At 50.8% G+C, this 15602-nt stretch overlaps 2 protein-coding genes across 2 annotated transcripts; both read left to right on the top strand.

The window, feature by feature from the left end:
* Nucleotides 1-939: 939 nt before the first annotated feature.
* Nucleotides 940-5155, top strand: GSC2 (goosecoid homeobox 2). The gene is made up of 3 exons (XM_064392365.1): nucleotides 940-2668; nucleotides 3462-3709; nucleotides 4225-5155. Exons 1-3 carry the CDS (start codon nucleotides 2359-2361, stop codon nucleotides 4324-4326), a joined length of 660 nt encoding a protein of 219 aa, XP_064248435.1. The 5' UTR covers nucleotides 940-2358; the 3' UTR covers nucleotides 4327-5155.
* A 132-nt stretch (nucleotides 5156-5287) lies between these two features.
* Nucleotides 5288-13664, top strand: ESS2 (ess-2 splicing factor homolog). The gene is made up of 10 exons (XM_064392364.1): nucleotides 5288-5500; nucleotides 5610-5778; nucleotides 6658-6753; nucleotides 7058-7224; nucleotides 7996-8113; nucleotides 8556-8689; nucleotides 8830-8932; nucleotides 9914-10023; nucleotides 10928-11043; nucleotides 11606-13664. The coding sequence occupies exons 1-10, from the start codon at nucleotides 5354-5356 to the stop codon at nucleotides 11889-11891; spliced, it is 1446 nt and encodes a 481-aa protein (XP_064248434.1). The 5' UTR covers nucleotides 5288-5353; the 3' UTR covers nucleotides 11892-13664.
* The last annotated feature ends 1938 nt before the right edge of the window (nucleotides 13665-15602 follow it).

Genomic DNA, 15602 nt, shown 5'->3' with positions numbered 1-15602 from the left:
TCTCCCAGAGGCTCAGTAAACAGTACATCAGAAATCCCTTTCCTTTATTCCTCTCTGGTAACAGGGTGCAGAGAAGTGTCTGCCGATTGGGATTTGATTACCAGCAGCTATCAAAAGTCTCTTTGTACAATCTGGGTCCTAAATCCCATAATTCTTTGATAAAAGAAGTATTACCAGTCCATTTTCTGTAGTGAAAGGTATGGGAGGAATGAAAGAAAGCAATCAGCAGAGATCCTAATAGGCTAAGTGCATGTGTGGTGGGAAGGCAGGGCTGGGACAGGATGCCCAGGGAAAGGCGTCCTTTGTTAAGGATGGGGAAGGAGAATTAATCCTCTTCAGGCATCTGAACAGAGCTGGTCAGATCCTGCACCTGCCCATGGCACGTCCCAGCTCACCGGCCCTATGGCCCCTCTGGACCAGCAGAGTGGGGAGCAGAACCTGGCCCCACATCCTCCCCTCGTGTCAGCATTTGGGTACGTGCACAAAAGCTGGGAGCAGCCTCAGTGATCTCTGGAATTAGGGCATCCCCAGTGCCTCTCTGGAGCACTGACACCTTGGCAGGGCAGAGAGAACATGTTCAGACCGAGCAGCTACAAGGGTGTCTTCATCCCAAAAGGTAAAGATTCACAGAGCTCAGTTATAATCCAAGTTACACCATTGGAACAGCTGAAGGAGAGGCAGATAACGGGATGGAAGGAAAAAGAGCAGTTTGAAGTGTCACAAGTAGAACAGCTACGGGGCATCTCTTCCCAGCACTGGGGGACCTGCAGGTGAGGAAGGGCAGGCAGTGAGCAGGGATGAGGAGAGGAGAAGGGAGCTGAGAGGGGCTCTCCTGGGGAGTGGTTGTAAGTTTTGCAGGATGCTGGGGGCATTGCTGGGCTGTGCAGCCTGAGGGCCTTTGGTGTGCAGTGGTTTCACAGCACCCACCCGTGCGTCTCCTTGGTGTACCACGGGTGGGACTGCAAGGAAACACCAGGTGGGAGTGCTCCCCACCTGAGCTGCCTAGGCCCTGCTTCTCACCTTGGCTTAAACTGCACTGGGGGCAAGGGAACTTGGCTTTCAACTTTGCTAAGCAACCTGATCTCAACCACACCTTCTCTGTTTTATTCCTAGCTATCAGTCAGTTAAAAACACAGGATCCAAGATGTTCTCTCTCCTCCTGTGGATTGCAGCTGCCAGGCCTTGCTGTTTGCCCTTGTGGGGGCAGAGCCAGCCTTCCTTTCCCATCCTGAATCTTGGCCATGGCCTCTCCCAATTTCTTTGGCAGGGCAGGAGCTGGGAATTGAACTGGCTTTGGCAAAGTTGGCTGTGGTACTGGGTCCACACTCCTGGATATGTGAGTCCACACTCCTGCCTGGATGGCTGTGGGGCCTCACTGAGAGCACACAGAGGCAGCAGCAGCAACAATCCTCCCCTCCCTTCCCCACACAGAGCATGGCTCAGCTGCATGGGAGGTGGTTACATGCCACTAAGCTGTGGTGCAGAGCTGCTGCAAGCAGCTCGTAATCTAATTTATTAAGGGTTTTGAATCCTTACAAAGAGTATGTTGGATACATGCAAAGCATCTGCATTATTACAGTGATTAGGGCAGCAGAGATGGGGGAAAGGGGAAGGAGGGAAAATACAATTCCTGTGCTTTCAGCAGAAAATAAATCAACTTTCACAGAGAATTCTGGCAAAGCCAAAGGCTGTGCTGTCATTAAAAATTATTTTTTATTAAGCTGAACTCTCTCTTCTCTCATATTGTATGATATGACAGCTCTCTTTTGATGGGAAAGCTTTCATTTGGCCAGAGAAAGGGATAATTTGCTTCTTTTAAGGAGTTAATCCTCTGGTCCATTTCCGGGCTGGGAACAGCTATCCTCCCCCTTCCTTGGATAGGAGGCTGCAGCACAATGGAGATCATAACCACCTCAAATCTACACCCGAGATGGAGAAATCAGATTTCCTTCTCCAGTCATTTTTGTGGGATTAGCTAAATCTTAGATCCACACTAACCCTTCACAAAGCTGCCAAGATTAGTTAGAATTTATTTTATTTGCAGGAGGGTTTACGGTTTTCTTTCCAAAGGGATTATATCTCTCTCTATATATATATATATTTAGAGTGGCTTCAGTCATAACGCAGATAGGTCAGAGGGAGGAAAAGAGTGCATGTGTATAAAATAAAAACTCAGCTGCAAGAATGACAGTCACTTGAAACGCCAAGACAAAGCCATGGTTCTGGCTTTGCCTGTCCATTTTAAAAACCACAGAAGCCGTCCTTTCCCTAGCAAACCCCCACTAGGGAGCCAGTGAAGGCAGAGCAGAGCCCCCCAGCTGGGCTGCCTGTTTCCCCAGCTGCTGCTGCTGGCACAGGATGTCTGCAGAGCCAGTGCCAGGGGCTGAGGCTGGCAGGAGAGGCCTGAAGAAGCCACGTCCGTTCAGCATCGAGGACATCCTCTCCAGCCCCGTGGAGAAGAGCCCCCAGGTCTTGGTGCCACTGTGCCTACGGAGCATCTTGGACTGCACACCCCAGAGGCTCTGTGAGCTGGAGACCACCCCAGCCAGCTCCCTGCAGGAGGAGGAGGAGGAGGAAGAGGAGGAAGAGCTGGAAGGGGCAGGCTGCAGCTGCTGCTGCTGCTCTCACACGAGTGCGCGTTCCCTGCAGGACCTGCCAGCCTGGCTGGGTGAGTGTTGGGCTGGTGAGGGTTGGGTTTGGTTCAGGTGTGGGGCTCGCAGAGGGGCTGGTGCCAGTGCTGTGGGCAGGGGAAAACCTGGCTGTGAAGTGACAAGGTGGCATCTGGGCACGGTGGTCTTGGGCCCGAGGCCCAGCAATCTGAGCTGTTCTCAGCAGGGCTCCTAAGAGTGGGCACTTCACCTGAAATGCTGCCGGGCTTGAAAAGCAGAGGGTGCTGACTGTTACTGGACATTACTGGTTAGTGTGAAACTCTTGAGAGAGTGATGCTTCTAAGGGTGCAAGCTCTCTGTGGAGTGTGGGGCCCCATGGCCACGCTGCCCTTGTGCAGAGCTGTGCCTGTGCTTCCTGGCAACACCAGCCCTGGGGAACCTCATTATCCTTTAAGGAAAAGAGTTTTGGCTGCATCTAGCAAAATTACTGTGGAAAATTAAAAGTAGAAAACCCTTAAAAATGCAGTTCAAGAGCATCCTGAAAGTTCAGAATTGCCTTGTGTGAGGACTGAAACACAGATCTTTGCTGAGCTGAGTCTGCAGTTATTTTCTGAAGCTGGCCATGGTACAGCTGTAAGTGAACAAAGACAACCCAGCCAGTGCTCACCACCAGAGTCATGCCCTGAACTCTTCTCCCACTTGCACAGTGGCCACTCAGCTTGCCACCCGCTCCAGTGACTGGCTGCCTCCTTCCAGGCAGCAGCAGGGATGCAGCTCCTGCCCGAGCTGCCTTGAGCGTGGAGTGTTTGAGCCGCACGCTGTAACGCTGCTGCTGTCGCTGTGCCCTGGCAGACGCCTGGCTCCCCTGGCCCGTGCGGCTCCTCCGCCCGGCGCTCAGGGCCTGCAGGAGCTCGCAGCAGAAGGCGGGCGAGCTGCAGGCCCTGCAGCAGCTGCAGCGCCGCACGCGCCGGCACCGCACCATCTTCACCGAGGAGCAGCTGCAGGCGCTGGAGACGCTGTTCCACCAGAACCAGTACCCGGACGTGGTCACCCGCGAGCACCTGGCCAGCCGCATCCACCTGAAGGAGGAGCGCGTGGAGGTGAGACCTGTGTGCCTGCCGCCCCCAGGAACACACACCGGGGCATTGTGTGTCTTGTTTTGGGGAGCTGCAGACCCATGGCTCATGTTAACATCCATCCTTGTGCATTTGACAAAAGAGAGTTTAAATCTGGGGAGCAATGGAAGAATGTAAACCATTTCAGCTGGCTTAATTTGCACCAAGTCCCACAGACTCACATGGTGCCTTTCTCCCAGAATCACCTGTCACACACAGACATGCCCAGCTCTGCTGCTCATCCCCTGCACCCAAGGGTGTATTCCCTACCTAAGTGATCTGTGTGACTTCTGAATTTGTCATGGCGGGGTCCCAACAACCTTGTGCCCCTCACATGTACCTGAGCAAGACTGCAGCAGAGGGACTGATTACATTTTGTATCAAACCTTGCTATTACAGTACCTTGCAGCCCACACAGTACAGCGCAGGAGGGCCACTGCCTGTCCCCCTCCCAGGAACACCTGACATGCAAAAGCCCTTTTTTGTTTTGCACTTTCTAGGTCTGGTTTAAGAACCGTCGGGCGAAGTGGCGGCATCAGAAGAGGGCGACTGCCTCAGCACTGACCCTGCAGCCCAGGCAGCCCCCCAAGGAGAGCTGCTAGTGCCCACGGGCTGCAGAGAGCACCCAGCACCCACTGCCCTGGCTGACAGGGCACCCCGAGGGGGCTGTGCAGCAACAGGGAACCTCTGTGGTTCACACAGGGGGAGGACAGGTAAAAGCAGACACGGCACTGTCACATGCCTCTTCCAAACCCAGTTCACATGGCAAATGCCTGGGCAGGCAGGACGTGCAAGGCACCGAGCTGTACCAGTGTTAAATGTGTGTGCTTTAAGAGAAGGAGAAACTCCCCTTCTTGTCTTTGCTCTGTGCACGTAGTATTTGTGCTTGTTTTATTGATGTAGATTTGCAAAATATCCTGCAAATGAACATTTCCTGTTTGCAGCACCTCAGTGGCATCTAGAGTTGCTTTTGGGGTTGAACTTGCTGGGCAAGCGATTTGTTCTATATCAGAGAAAGGCGGGTGTGTCCCCACAGCCCGGGGAGAGGCGATGGACGCGCGGCGGTGAGCGGCTGGCACGGGCCTGGCACGGGCCTGGCACGGGCCTGGCCCGCCTCAGCCCCGCGGCCAGACAGCCCCGCTCGCAAGGGGCCGTGCCCGTGTTCCCGGCGGGCCGAGGAGAGCCACGGGCTGGGAAACAGCGACAGCAATAAAACTGCCCTGGCACCCTGCTCGGGATCCCGCTCCGCCAGCCCGGGGCTCCTGAGGAGGGCTGAAGAGACGGGAGGGATCCGCCCGCCGCCCCTCCCGTGTGTATCCCCGGCTCTCATCCCGTGTGTATCCCGGTTCCCACCCCGGCTCCCATCCCGTGTGTATCCCGTTTCCATCCCGGTTCCCAGCCCGGTTCCCAGCCCGGTTCCCAGCCCGGTTCCCATCCCGACCCGGTGCCGCCGCTGTCACGGCCCGGGACGGGCCGGGTCCTCCGCACCGGCAGGGGGCGCGCATTCCGATCCCGGGGCGCGGACGTGTGACGTCGCTGCCGGTCGCGTTCGCGGCGGCGGAGCAGGAGCAGGAGCAGGAGCAGGAGCAGGAGCAGGAGCAGGAGCAGGAGCGGAGCGGTTCCGCCGCCATGGAGGCGATGCCGCTGCCCCCGGCCTCTCCCGCCGCTCTGGTGCCGGCTCCCGCCGCGGGCCCCGTCGCCGTGACGGGGAAGGAGGTGGTGTCGCCGGCCGCGAGGCAGCCGAAGAAGATCCTGGATGAGGAGGCCTACATCGAGGTAAGGCGGCGGGCCGGGCTCGGGAGCCTCCGCCCCGCCGGTGGCTTTGCTGCTGGCCCCGAGCGCTCCGCGTGTCCAGCGGCGCGCTGCAGTTGTCTCTGTCTTGTAGAGCTTAGAGAAGATCATCCAGCGAGACTTTTTTCCCGATGTGGAGAAGCTGCGAGCACAGAAGGACTATCTGGAGGCTGAGGAAAACGGGGATTTGGAGAAAATGAGACAAATTGCTATCAAGTTTGGCTCTTCCTTGAACAAATCGTCGAGGGACACACCTGCACCCTGTAAGAACTGGCTCTGTGGGGCATGAGGGATTTGTATCTGATACTGCTCCTCTTCTTTATCTAACTTTGTGCAGACAATGCTTATCTTAAAGATTCAAGGCTGCTGTTGCATGAGAGCTAAGAGTACCAGTTTGGGCAGCAGCCAGTGTCTGGTGGCTCATGCTGAATTTCTCTTTGATGGTGTCTCATAACTCCTCAAGCAAAGGGCTTTGGGACAAGCAGCCTTTTAATAACCATTCCTTGTGGGCATCTTTTGCCAAGTTCCTGCTCCCTGGGGAGGTTATGTGCTCTCTGCTGTGAGAAATCCTGAGCTGTGTTTTGAATCCTTATTTCAGTTTGTAGTTTATTTGAGATGTCCATGTATTAGGGACAGAAGGTGTGGGGAGCTCGTGGTTATCAGAGGTTCCCACAGCAGGTGCCCAGTGTTCTGTTCTATGTTTTCTTTCAGTTCAGGTGTTCCTAAAGCCCAGCCCCTGGCTGAGCTCTTGCTGTGGGGTTTGGGTGAGTGCCTTTCTTGTGACAAAGGGCACGTGTCACCAGGTGTCCCTTCCTCCCCTGCTGCAGGTGCTGGCTCTGGCCTGGGCTCAGTTTGATCTGCTGCTGCTGTTGTTGGCACAAGCAGGGTGCAGGGTGACAAATACACTGGGCTGTGGCTCTCCTGGGAATTTCTCCCAGCAGGAGAAAATGTCTTAGATGAGGCCAAAATCTTGTTTGGAGGTTGAGACAGAATTGAATAGAATGTTGTGGAGTTCTTTTTACAAGTTTTAATTTATTTTTTATTCTCCCGATGTGCCTCCTGTGATTTGTTTGGTACATCATCCTTATAGCAAATCCTGTTGTGTGCTTCAGTAACCAGGTGAATTTTTTTTTTGGTGGCAGATGTTACCCCAGCCACGTTTGAAACCCCAGAAGTGCATCCAGGTGGCCTTTCAGTGGGAAATAAATCTAAAGCTGGCATCAAGACTGGAGAGGAAGGTAAGAGAATTACGTTTCTCTAGCTGAATTCTTACAAAAATAAATTGCCTGCCTGTAGCTGGCCACTTGTGCATTTCACCTTTAAAATAAGTTGCTATAAATGCCATAAAAGGGTTTGTTGAAAGCTGGTTATGTGTTCCAAACGTGATTAATGACTGCACCACTGTGTGTGGATCTGTGTCTTGGCCCAGCTTGATGGTAGTGATTGGTGTGTCTTGCTGCCAGGAGGGTTAAGGGGAGATTCAGTGCTCCCCTGGAAAGGGAGGCATTAACCTTCCTCAGGCTCCTTCCCTTCTCTTGGTAGGAGAAGCAGAAAAGGATGACAAAGATGCTCTTCCCAGCCTGGACGCGTTCCTGGCACAGCACACGAGTGAGGACAACGCTTCCTTTGAGCAGATCATGGAGGTGGCCAAGGAGAAGGAGAAGGTCAAGCACGCCTGGCTGTACAGCGCCGAGGAGGAGTACACCCGGGTAGGGAGCAGCCTCAGCTCTGGCTCTGCTCTTCCATGGGGACTCAGCAGGAAATGCCATTCACTGTGGTTCTGCTGAGGCTCAGTTCCCCGTGGCTGTGACTGCTCTCTGCTTCCTTGTGCAGTCCTGTTTCTGTCACACAAGAGCAGTGCTGACTTGGTTGCTGAGGCTTTGTCTCTTCTGAAAGCTTTGGGAGTGCAGAGCACTGCACAGAGTGTATTGCTGTCCTTGGCTCTTCTCCAAGCAGCAGCACCAGGGAGAGCAGCTGAGCACATTCCTGCTGTTTGTCCATCAGCCTCTCATTTTTTGCAGTTTGTCTTATTTCAGTTTCCATTTTCTGTTATCAGTGAGAGCCCACTGAGCTGCTGAAGCACAGAGCTGCATGAGCATGGCTGCCTGTGCTGCCTTCCTCAGCTGCCTGCAGGGCAGGTCCAGGTGCTGCTCTGGGCCTGCCTTGCCAGTCTAACACCAGCAGTGGGCAGCTGGCACAGATGTGTCACTGATGGATGTGGGATGCAGTGCCTTTTCATGAAGTTTGGCACTGACGTGTGGGTGTTTGCTGCTGTTGTTTTGAGGGAGTGTCATTTTTTTATCCCAACTATCCCTCAGAGTCTGTTCCATACCTTATGCAGAGTGTTCTAGGGCAAGTGGCTGAGCTTGTGACTGAGCTCTCCGAGTTTTGTCTGCCTGAATAAAACATTGTAGGAGGCTGCTTCAGACTCTTTTTTTTTTATTCTTACCTTCTAAAATTTTTTTCCATTGCCCTTTCAGCGACAAAACGAAAACCTGGCACTTCCTTCAGCTGAGCAGCAAGCTCTGGAGAATGTGAAAGCTGGGCTGGATACCTGGGAATACACAGCTCGAAACACCCTCATGTATTATCCTACAGGTGAGGCATTGGCTCCAAGCAGTGCTTACAGCATTTCTGTATGTGCCTGAGCAGCTCTTAAAGGTAATGCTGTGCTTTTTCTTCTGTAAGGTTGTGTTTAAAAAGTGGTTTTTTTTTCCTTTTTTTCTTGCCCTCTGATTCCAAAGTTTGATCATGTTCTATTTGCCATTGGAGAGCTCATCTGTATTACAGAAGTACTTGTTTTCAGTAGCCAGAGCTCTTTCCTGGTCTGTCTTCTTTATGAGCACTTGTTGTCATCTTCATTCATTGTCTGCTTCTGCTCAAGGAATCCTCCTTGGACTCGTTAGTCTGTTTGTTCCTATAGAGAAATACATATTTTTGTAAATGTACTTTTCTTTTTTGGCTGCAAATGTACAGTTGATAATTTCTGTGAACCAGTGAAGTAAAGAGCTCTTTTTTAAAAGGCATTTTGCTTTTCAAGGTGTTCCTGATGAGAGTGAAGTTTTTAAGAAGCCCAGGGAAGTTGTGCATCGAAACACGCGTTTTGTGAAGGACCCTTTCAGCCAAGCTGTGAGCAAATCACAGCTCCAACAAGCTGCAGCCCTCAATGCTCAGGTAGGATAATTTTACTTTTGACTCAGATCTGCTTAGGCTTTGCCTTCTGGTGTGGTTCATCCCCCAGAACTGTGTGTTGTGCTGCATGCAGCTGACTCTCACCTTTCTCCACATGAACAACATTGTCTTTTTTATTTCAGTACAAACAGGGCAAAGTGGGACCTGATGGGAAAGAACTCATACCCCAAGAGTCTCCAAAAGTGAACGGGTATGGATTTGTGGCTACCCCCTCTCCTGCCCCAGGTAAGAGTGTTTTCTTATTTCTTCTGCTTTAACAGGACTATTACTGCATTACATTGATCTCTGTTCAACATTAGGGTGTCATTACAGGGTTAGATGAGGAGGTAAAACCTTGTGCTGTGTATGCCAGCTGCATGCAGGGCTTAAATCCTAGTCCAGTACTGTGGTAGGAGAGGTCACATTGCACCAAGAGACTCTGAGGAAGTTGCTGTGCCCTTGCTCAGGAATCATCTAGCTGTGGGGCACTTTCAGTTAGAACAAACTGATTATTTTTCTTCGAGTTGAAACATGGTATCTGAATTTCTAGCTGTTCTGCACCAGCCACGCTGTTTCTCTGTGCTTTTTGTGTTATGCCAACACCTGAACATACTGGGGCTTTCCCTCTGGGAAACCTGTAGGTGGCGTTTGGAGCACCTCCTTTCTCCATCGGAAATGCCTTCTCCAAACTCTGGACAGCAGGATTTTCCAGCCAGAGACTTAATTGGGCTCTGAGAATCCATTCTACCCCTGTTAGACAAGGTGCAGTCACTGTTTGGTGCAGGCTGCCCTGAGATGATTGCAGGGTACATTTGGCTGTTGCATGTCCTTAAATCCTCTGCCTGTTTTCTTATTAAAGAGTTTCCTGTGTTCAAGGAGTTTTCATACAGCAGCAGAAGGGAGGACTAGTACTGTAGAGGGAAAAATGAAAGTGTCACTAATCAAAAACTTAGCAAATGGAAAAATAAAGACATGGAAAGGGTGGTGCTTGGTTGTAACTGAGAGGGTGACACAGCTACAGGCAATCCCTTTTAATGGGAACCACATGTTACTATTCACATTGGCTGTGATTTCCTCTGCAGTGGAGGGGCTCCTTTGTTGATGAATTTGCTGCATTTCATAATTTGATTCTCCCTCTCTCTCTTATTTTATTTTTTTTCCTTTTTTTGTGATGAATGAATAGTCAAGTGTCTTGCATGGGCATAACTTGTTGCTTTTTTTTTTTAGGTGTGAATGAGTCACCTTTTATGACATGGGGTGAAATTGAAAGCACCCCTTTACGTCTGGAAGGGTCAGAAAGACCATATGTGGACAGAACACCTGGCCCAGCTTTCAAGGTATTTCATGTCAGCATGACATTCTTTTCTGGGGGGGAAGAGCTGAGAAGGGAAAGGCAAGTGAGTAAGTAATAGATTAACATGGAGTGTGACACAACTGTGGGTGGTGTTCCCAGTCCTTGAAACTAATAATCTAGTTTGTGCTTGGAGGGTGGAGGTGAGCCTGGATCCACATGAAATCTTCTTGGTGGAGCTACCTGAGGTGGAACACGCACTGCTGGCAGGAGAGTGAGATTCTGTATTTGGTGATGGGCCCAGACAGAGGAGCTTTCAGAGGAAGCTGAAGACATGCTTAATTTTTCTGATTTTAGTGTGTGAACAGGGGGAAATTTTGGCATTTCCCTCTGTGTTTATCTTCTGGCTGTTGCAGCCTGAGGCAGATGTATCAGTTGAGAGTAGAAAAGACACTCTGGCTTTGCTAATGGCACCTAACCCTGCATGCTACTTGTCTCCTGCTGGTGTCTTTGAATGTGAGATGTCTGAGACTCTTAGTTTAAGAAAGGTGTAATTTGCTGTATGTGCCTCTGTTTTGTCAGACTCCAAAGGCCTTGACTGGTTCTCCTGCTGTTTAACAATGTCTGTGTGTGCCTGAGAGCTGGCTGGCTACAGGCCAGGCAAGACACAGGTGACATTGTTTGTCTAGGAGAAACAGCAGGAGGAAATGCCAGAGGTAATGGCTGCTTCCTTGACTGGACTGGTTTTACAATTTTTGTTACTTGCTAAGGCAGGTTGAAGGTCTCTGTGTCCTCTCTTGCTTTTATGCAGCAGCAAAGAGGTGTGGGCTGACCCCACTGCTCCCTGCTTTAGATCCCTGTACATTGGAACCCAGCTTTGAAGGTGCTTTGACTCATTTTTTCAGCACTCTTGAGTGCCTTGGCAAGTGAGCTGTGTGATGCATTTGTAGATCCTGGAGCCTGGACGCCGTGAGAGGTTAGGACTCAAGATGGCCAATGAAGTGGCAGCTAAAAACCGAGCAAAGAAGCAGGAGGCACTTCGAAAAGTGACAGAAAACCTGGCCAGGTGAGACTTCTGTTTTGACAGCAGAGCTGGGGGTGGGTATTATCTGATGAGCTCTAAATCGGCACATGTAGAAAGGGAGGAATGATGGTAAGGAAGGATACTGGAAGCAGGAAGAGGTACATTTGGACTGAAAGCTTTAAGAAATTAAAAATTCAGAAATTAAAAAACTTAATTCCTGAGGGAAAGTGGCTGGTGGCTGTCCCTGACACTCTTTGTCAGCACTACTGCTCTGCCCTACAGCCACACTGATGCCTCTGGATCAGTGCCTTGCCTCACTGCAAAGAGGAAACATGTTAAGAGTTGCTTGCGGGGGTTACATGAAGGACAGAATGGGCTCAAAGGAAAAGTCAGGCAGTGCCACTCGGGTTTGGGCGGGGTGTAGGAGGTTTTCTGACACTTGTTTCTCTAGAGAGACAGGCTGCATTTACCTGCAGGCAGAATGACTTCTGCAGGCAGTGGGTCTCTCTGTGGGGGAGCTCATGTCGGGAGGCAATATTGCTTTTCCTGATAAAGGCAGATTTTTCTACTGTAAAATCTCTTAAAACTGTTTATTCTGTTTCAGCCTTACTCCAAAAGGACTAAGCCCAGCAATGTCACCAGCTTTGCAAAGACTTGTAAACAGGACTGCAAGTAAATACACCGACAAAGCGCTGCGAGCCAGCTACACTCCCTCCCCAGCCCACACAGGAACTCCTGGTTACAAGACCCCAGCCAGCGGGCCTCAAACCCCCCAGAGCACCCCACAGTCACGGACAGTGTCTCAGACACCAGTATCTCAGGATACTACATCCATCACGGACAATTTGCTGCAGCTTCCCAAAAGAAGAAAGGCATCTGATTTCTTCTGAGCATTCGAGTCACCACCAAGGTGATGGTGACCTGGCTGTGCTCAGTGAACTGCAGACTGGTTACTGGGAACTGGGGAAATGGAGATAATTTCTTAAAGATATATTTCTGTTTTTAAGAGAGCCATGCATTTAAATTAATTTCTGTACAGCTATGTCTGTTTCTTCAGAGGGGTAAGCCTGTCTTAAAGGCTGAACTGGACTTGGCTCCAGCTTGTCAAACTTGTTTGAGTTGGTAGTTTGCAGAAGAGGGGACACAACCATGTGTATACTGAGGCATGAGACAGAATTTTAGAGAGGTTCTCTTTAACTTGAATTTAAACTGATGCAGTTCAAAAGTTTGATTAACTCTGTGATCTTGTTAAAACCAGCATTCCTTAAGAGGACCCCATTTCCTCCTCCACTGCTTACACTTTGCAGTATGGGATTTGCCTTTCTGCCTTTGCTCTGACTTCATCTGCAGGTTTTGGGCTTAACCCTGTTCTGCAGCTGGCAGAGGGAAGGGATCAGATTTGTTTTGCAGCTGCTCTGTGTGTGACTCCAGAGAGGTGATGATCACAGTGCAGGGCCAGAGACAGTCCTGTGTCATCCACCAGGATGACAGTGCCATTCTGAAGGACAGAAATGATACTTCTGATGGCCACACCGGGGCTTTTGTTTGGTGTTTTCCTCCCATTCTTTGAAACTTTTGGCTTTAGTTTTTATACTTGGCCAAAAAAGGAAAAGCACTTCTAACCATACATAGTCTGCACTCAGGGCTGTGGTTGCTGCACATGAGCTGACGTTTGTGTGTGGGATGAGCCCTTGTGTGGTGTGATCCAGCCTGGAGAAGCACTGTGCACCCTTCAGGAGGAAGCAGGTGTAGCCAGATGTTTTCATTTCTTGCACCACACCTGAGTACAAGACAGCCTGTGTAATACTTGGCAGTGTTGGCATTTGCTATAGTCAGGTGATGTTTTACTGAGGGAACATCCAAGGAAAGTCTTACCCAGCAACTTGAGTGTCTGCAGCGTTCTCTGAGGTCTGGGGCATTGGGTGCTGTGTTTGTCTTGGTGGAGAGCTTCCTTTTGTGTGGTTTCCTCTGCCACTTCCAAAACTCGTGTTCCTGACTGTGAAAAATCCTTCTGAGGGACTCAGTTTTTATAGTGCACCTTGTAAAAATAAATGTATCAACATGGCATTGCTAGGAATCGTGACTCAAAAATTTGTAATTTTTACGTTTTTAGTTCAGAAATACTTGAAGGCTATGTTTTTTCTTTAAGCAAAAAGAATTGTTCTCAGGTACTCATGAATTAATGTAAAAGGAGTGCATTTACTAAAGTTTTCATGCTTTTAGAATTGTTCTTTAAGGACCAAACTGACTAAATATGAACCAAGTTCTTAGGTAATTTCAAATACGAATTATTTATTTCATAATGAAAGGCTTGTCTCCCTGAAGCATAGGACCTCTTAGGTACACAGGCAGGAGGTCAGACCCTGGCCTGCAGTTTGGGTCACTGAGCAGACCAGGGATGTGGGATTCCTGCCCATTTGTGGGTGCAGAAGCTCCTCTGAGTGTGGATGCACAGAAAGGCTGAGCAGCATTCGAGGGACTGTGGATGGGACTCCTGACACATGGATCAGGAGTGGGATCTCTGCCACAACGTTTCAAACTGGCTGTGCTCATACCAAGGTGTAGCTGGAATAATTGGGGAATGTGATATCTGAGGGTGGTTCATTCCACATTGTGCAATTCATGCCTAAAAGCAAACTGCATTAAATATTCTGTGGACAGTGTCAGTTTTGTGTCTGCCCTCAAGTGAATTAACCTAGGCAGCTACACTAAAATCACAGTCTTGATTCTGCCACTGACGAGGCTTCACATGTTTGTTGGAAATGGAGCTTATTTGCAGTTACCTGCTGTAAAAGAGGATCTGTTGAAAGGGCTGTAGTGCTCTTCAGATTGGCTGTTCCTGTAATGCCTGCTGTAATGTCTGTTTTCTGCTTCCTGCTGCAGTTCAGCCCCTGCTATCTGTAATTAGCAAATCAGTAAATTCTTCATTGCCAGATATTTTTGCTGCTGTAGCAGTGGCAGATAAAGTGCCTTACAGGGCCAAATCCAGTGTGAAAAAACATCTTGATTCTTGATGACTGGTGATTTCTTTTCGTCCCATTTTCAGCACATAATTTTTCTTTTGCTGTTGCAGTATATCTGCATTTTTCTATGTGCAAGACCCAAGCACACTTGCTCCCTCAGCCCTGAGAGCATCTGGAGCTCTCCTGATGCTGCAGAAGTGGCTGGCGGTGAGCAGTGGTGGTCCCAGGCCTCTCCTGGGTGGCCAGGCTGGCTGTGGTGTGTCACTGGATTCTTGCAAGTCATGGTGGACCTGTGTCCAAGAGGATGAACACCATCACATCCAGAGGCTGGGGGGGCCTGCCCTGTGCAGCCTGGGCCCCAGGCAGGAAAGAAAATGGGAGACCACAGGAGATTGTTGTTCTTGCAAGACTAATCCCTGAGCCCTTCAGGGCAGGAGCCTCTCCTTGGCCCAGGGGTAACCTCTGGGTGCTAGGGGGTAATCTCTGCCATGGTGCAGGGACTGCAGCTTTTCACCCATCCAAAAGCAGGTTCCAGTAAGGGAACTGATTGTTTAGGTCAAAAGAGAAGCTGTGGTTGGAGATACTTTGTTGTTTTGGAGGATTGGGCTATTTCTCTGCAAAAATAAAGGAAATGGGTCCACTCTCTCAGGGGAGAGGGAAATGGAGCAATTCTCACTTCCTCATATTTGCACATGTTGCCTCAGTCCCAGCTCGTGGCTGCTGGCTTACAGCAGCTGGTTACAAGCCCCAGCTCAGGGTCAGGCCAGGGCCAGGGATGGGTTCAACCACTCTGACCAAGCTTCCTCCACCTCTCCCTGCCCCAGCAGCTGGCCTGGCACAATCTGGGGCAATGGGCACCTCTCCCCTTCCCTTTGGTGCTGCTGGCCCATTGGTTCGTGGCCAGTTTGCTCAGGGGTGCTGAGGGGCTGATGGGCACACGGCTGGGCTCCGGGCCCCCTCTCTTCAGAGCTGGGGTGCTGTGGGACGTGGCATGGGGGAAACGAGGCCTGCCTTGCCTTGGGACAACAGCCAGGGATCAGCACCCTGCTCTCGTGGTGGAGGCCTCATAGGTTGTTTATTTGTACGTCACCCTTATGGTGTAATGCCCTGGCCCTGGGTGGGTAAGGATTCCCTGGGTCAGGCCTGTGCTGCAGGAAGCCAGGCTCAGAACAGTCTGTCCCCACAGCATCCCACGGGAGGGGCAAAGCTGAGGGCTTGATGCTCACACTTCGTGCTGTGTTGTCATACTTAGGTCCCCACAGGCTCTTGGATCATGGCAGTATTTGGCAGCACATGAGAGCTGGGAAAGCGGGTTTTGGCCTCAATCTTCAGGCAGTGCCCTGCTGCTTGTGACGCACTCCAGCGGGTCCCCAAGCAGGATCCTGGGCACACAGTGCTGCTGAGCCCCCAGGGCTCACTGCTCCGAGCTCACACTTGCTGCTCCCCAGCTCTGGGGAGCTCCTGACGGGCCCCAGTTTCCCCTCCCGTGTTAAACTGCACGTTTAGGTTTGAAAGAGGCACCTCCCTGGAGCTATGACCTGAGCACAGCAACAGCTCCTGGGGGGACAGAGGCAGTGAGTGCTCCAGAAATCCCACAGAAGCCCCTGTTCCCTGCCTGCAGGATGGCAGCTGACCCCC

Source organism: Passer domesticus, chromosome 17, assembly GCF_036417665.1.
Source record: "Passer domesticus isolate bPasDom1 chromosome 17, bPasDom1.hap1, whole genome shotgun sequence".
Lineage (NCBI taxonomy): Eukaryota > Metazoa > Chordata > Aves > Passeriformes > Passeridae > Passer > Passer domesticus.
Note: the sequence above shows the minus strand (reverse complement) of the source record. Positions and strands in the feature narration are given on the sequence as shown.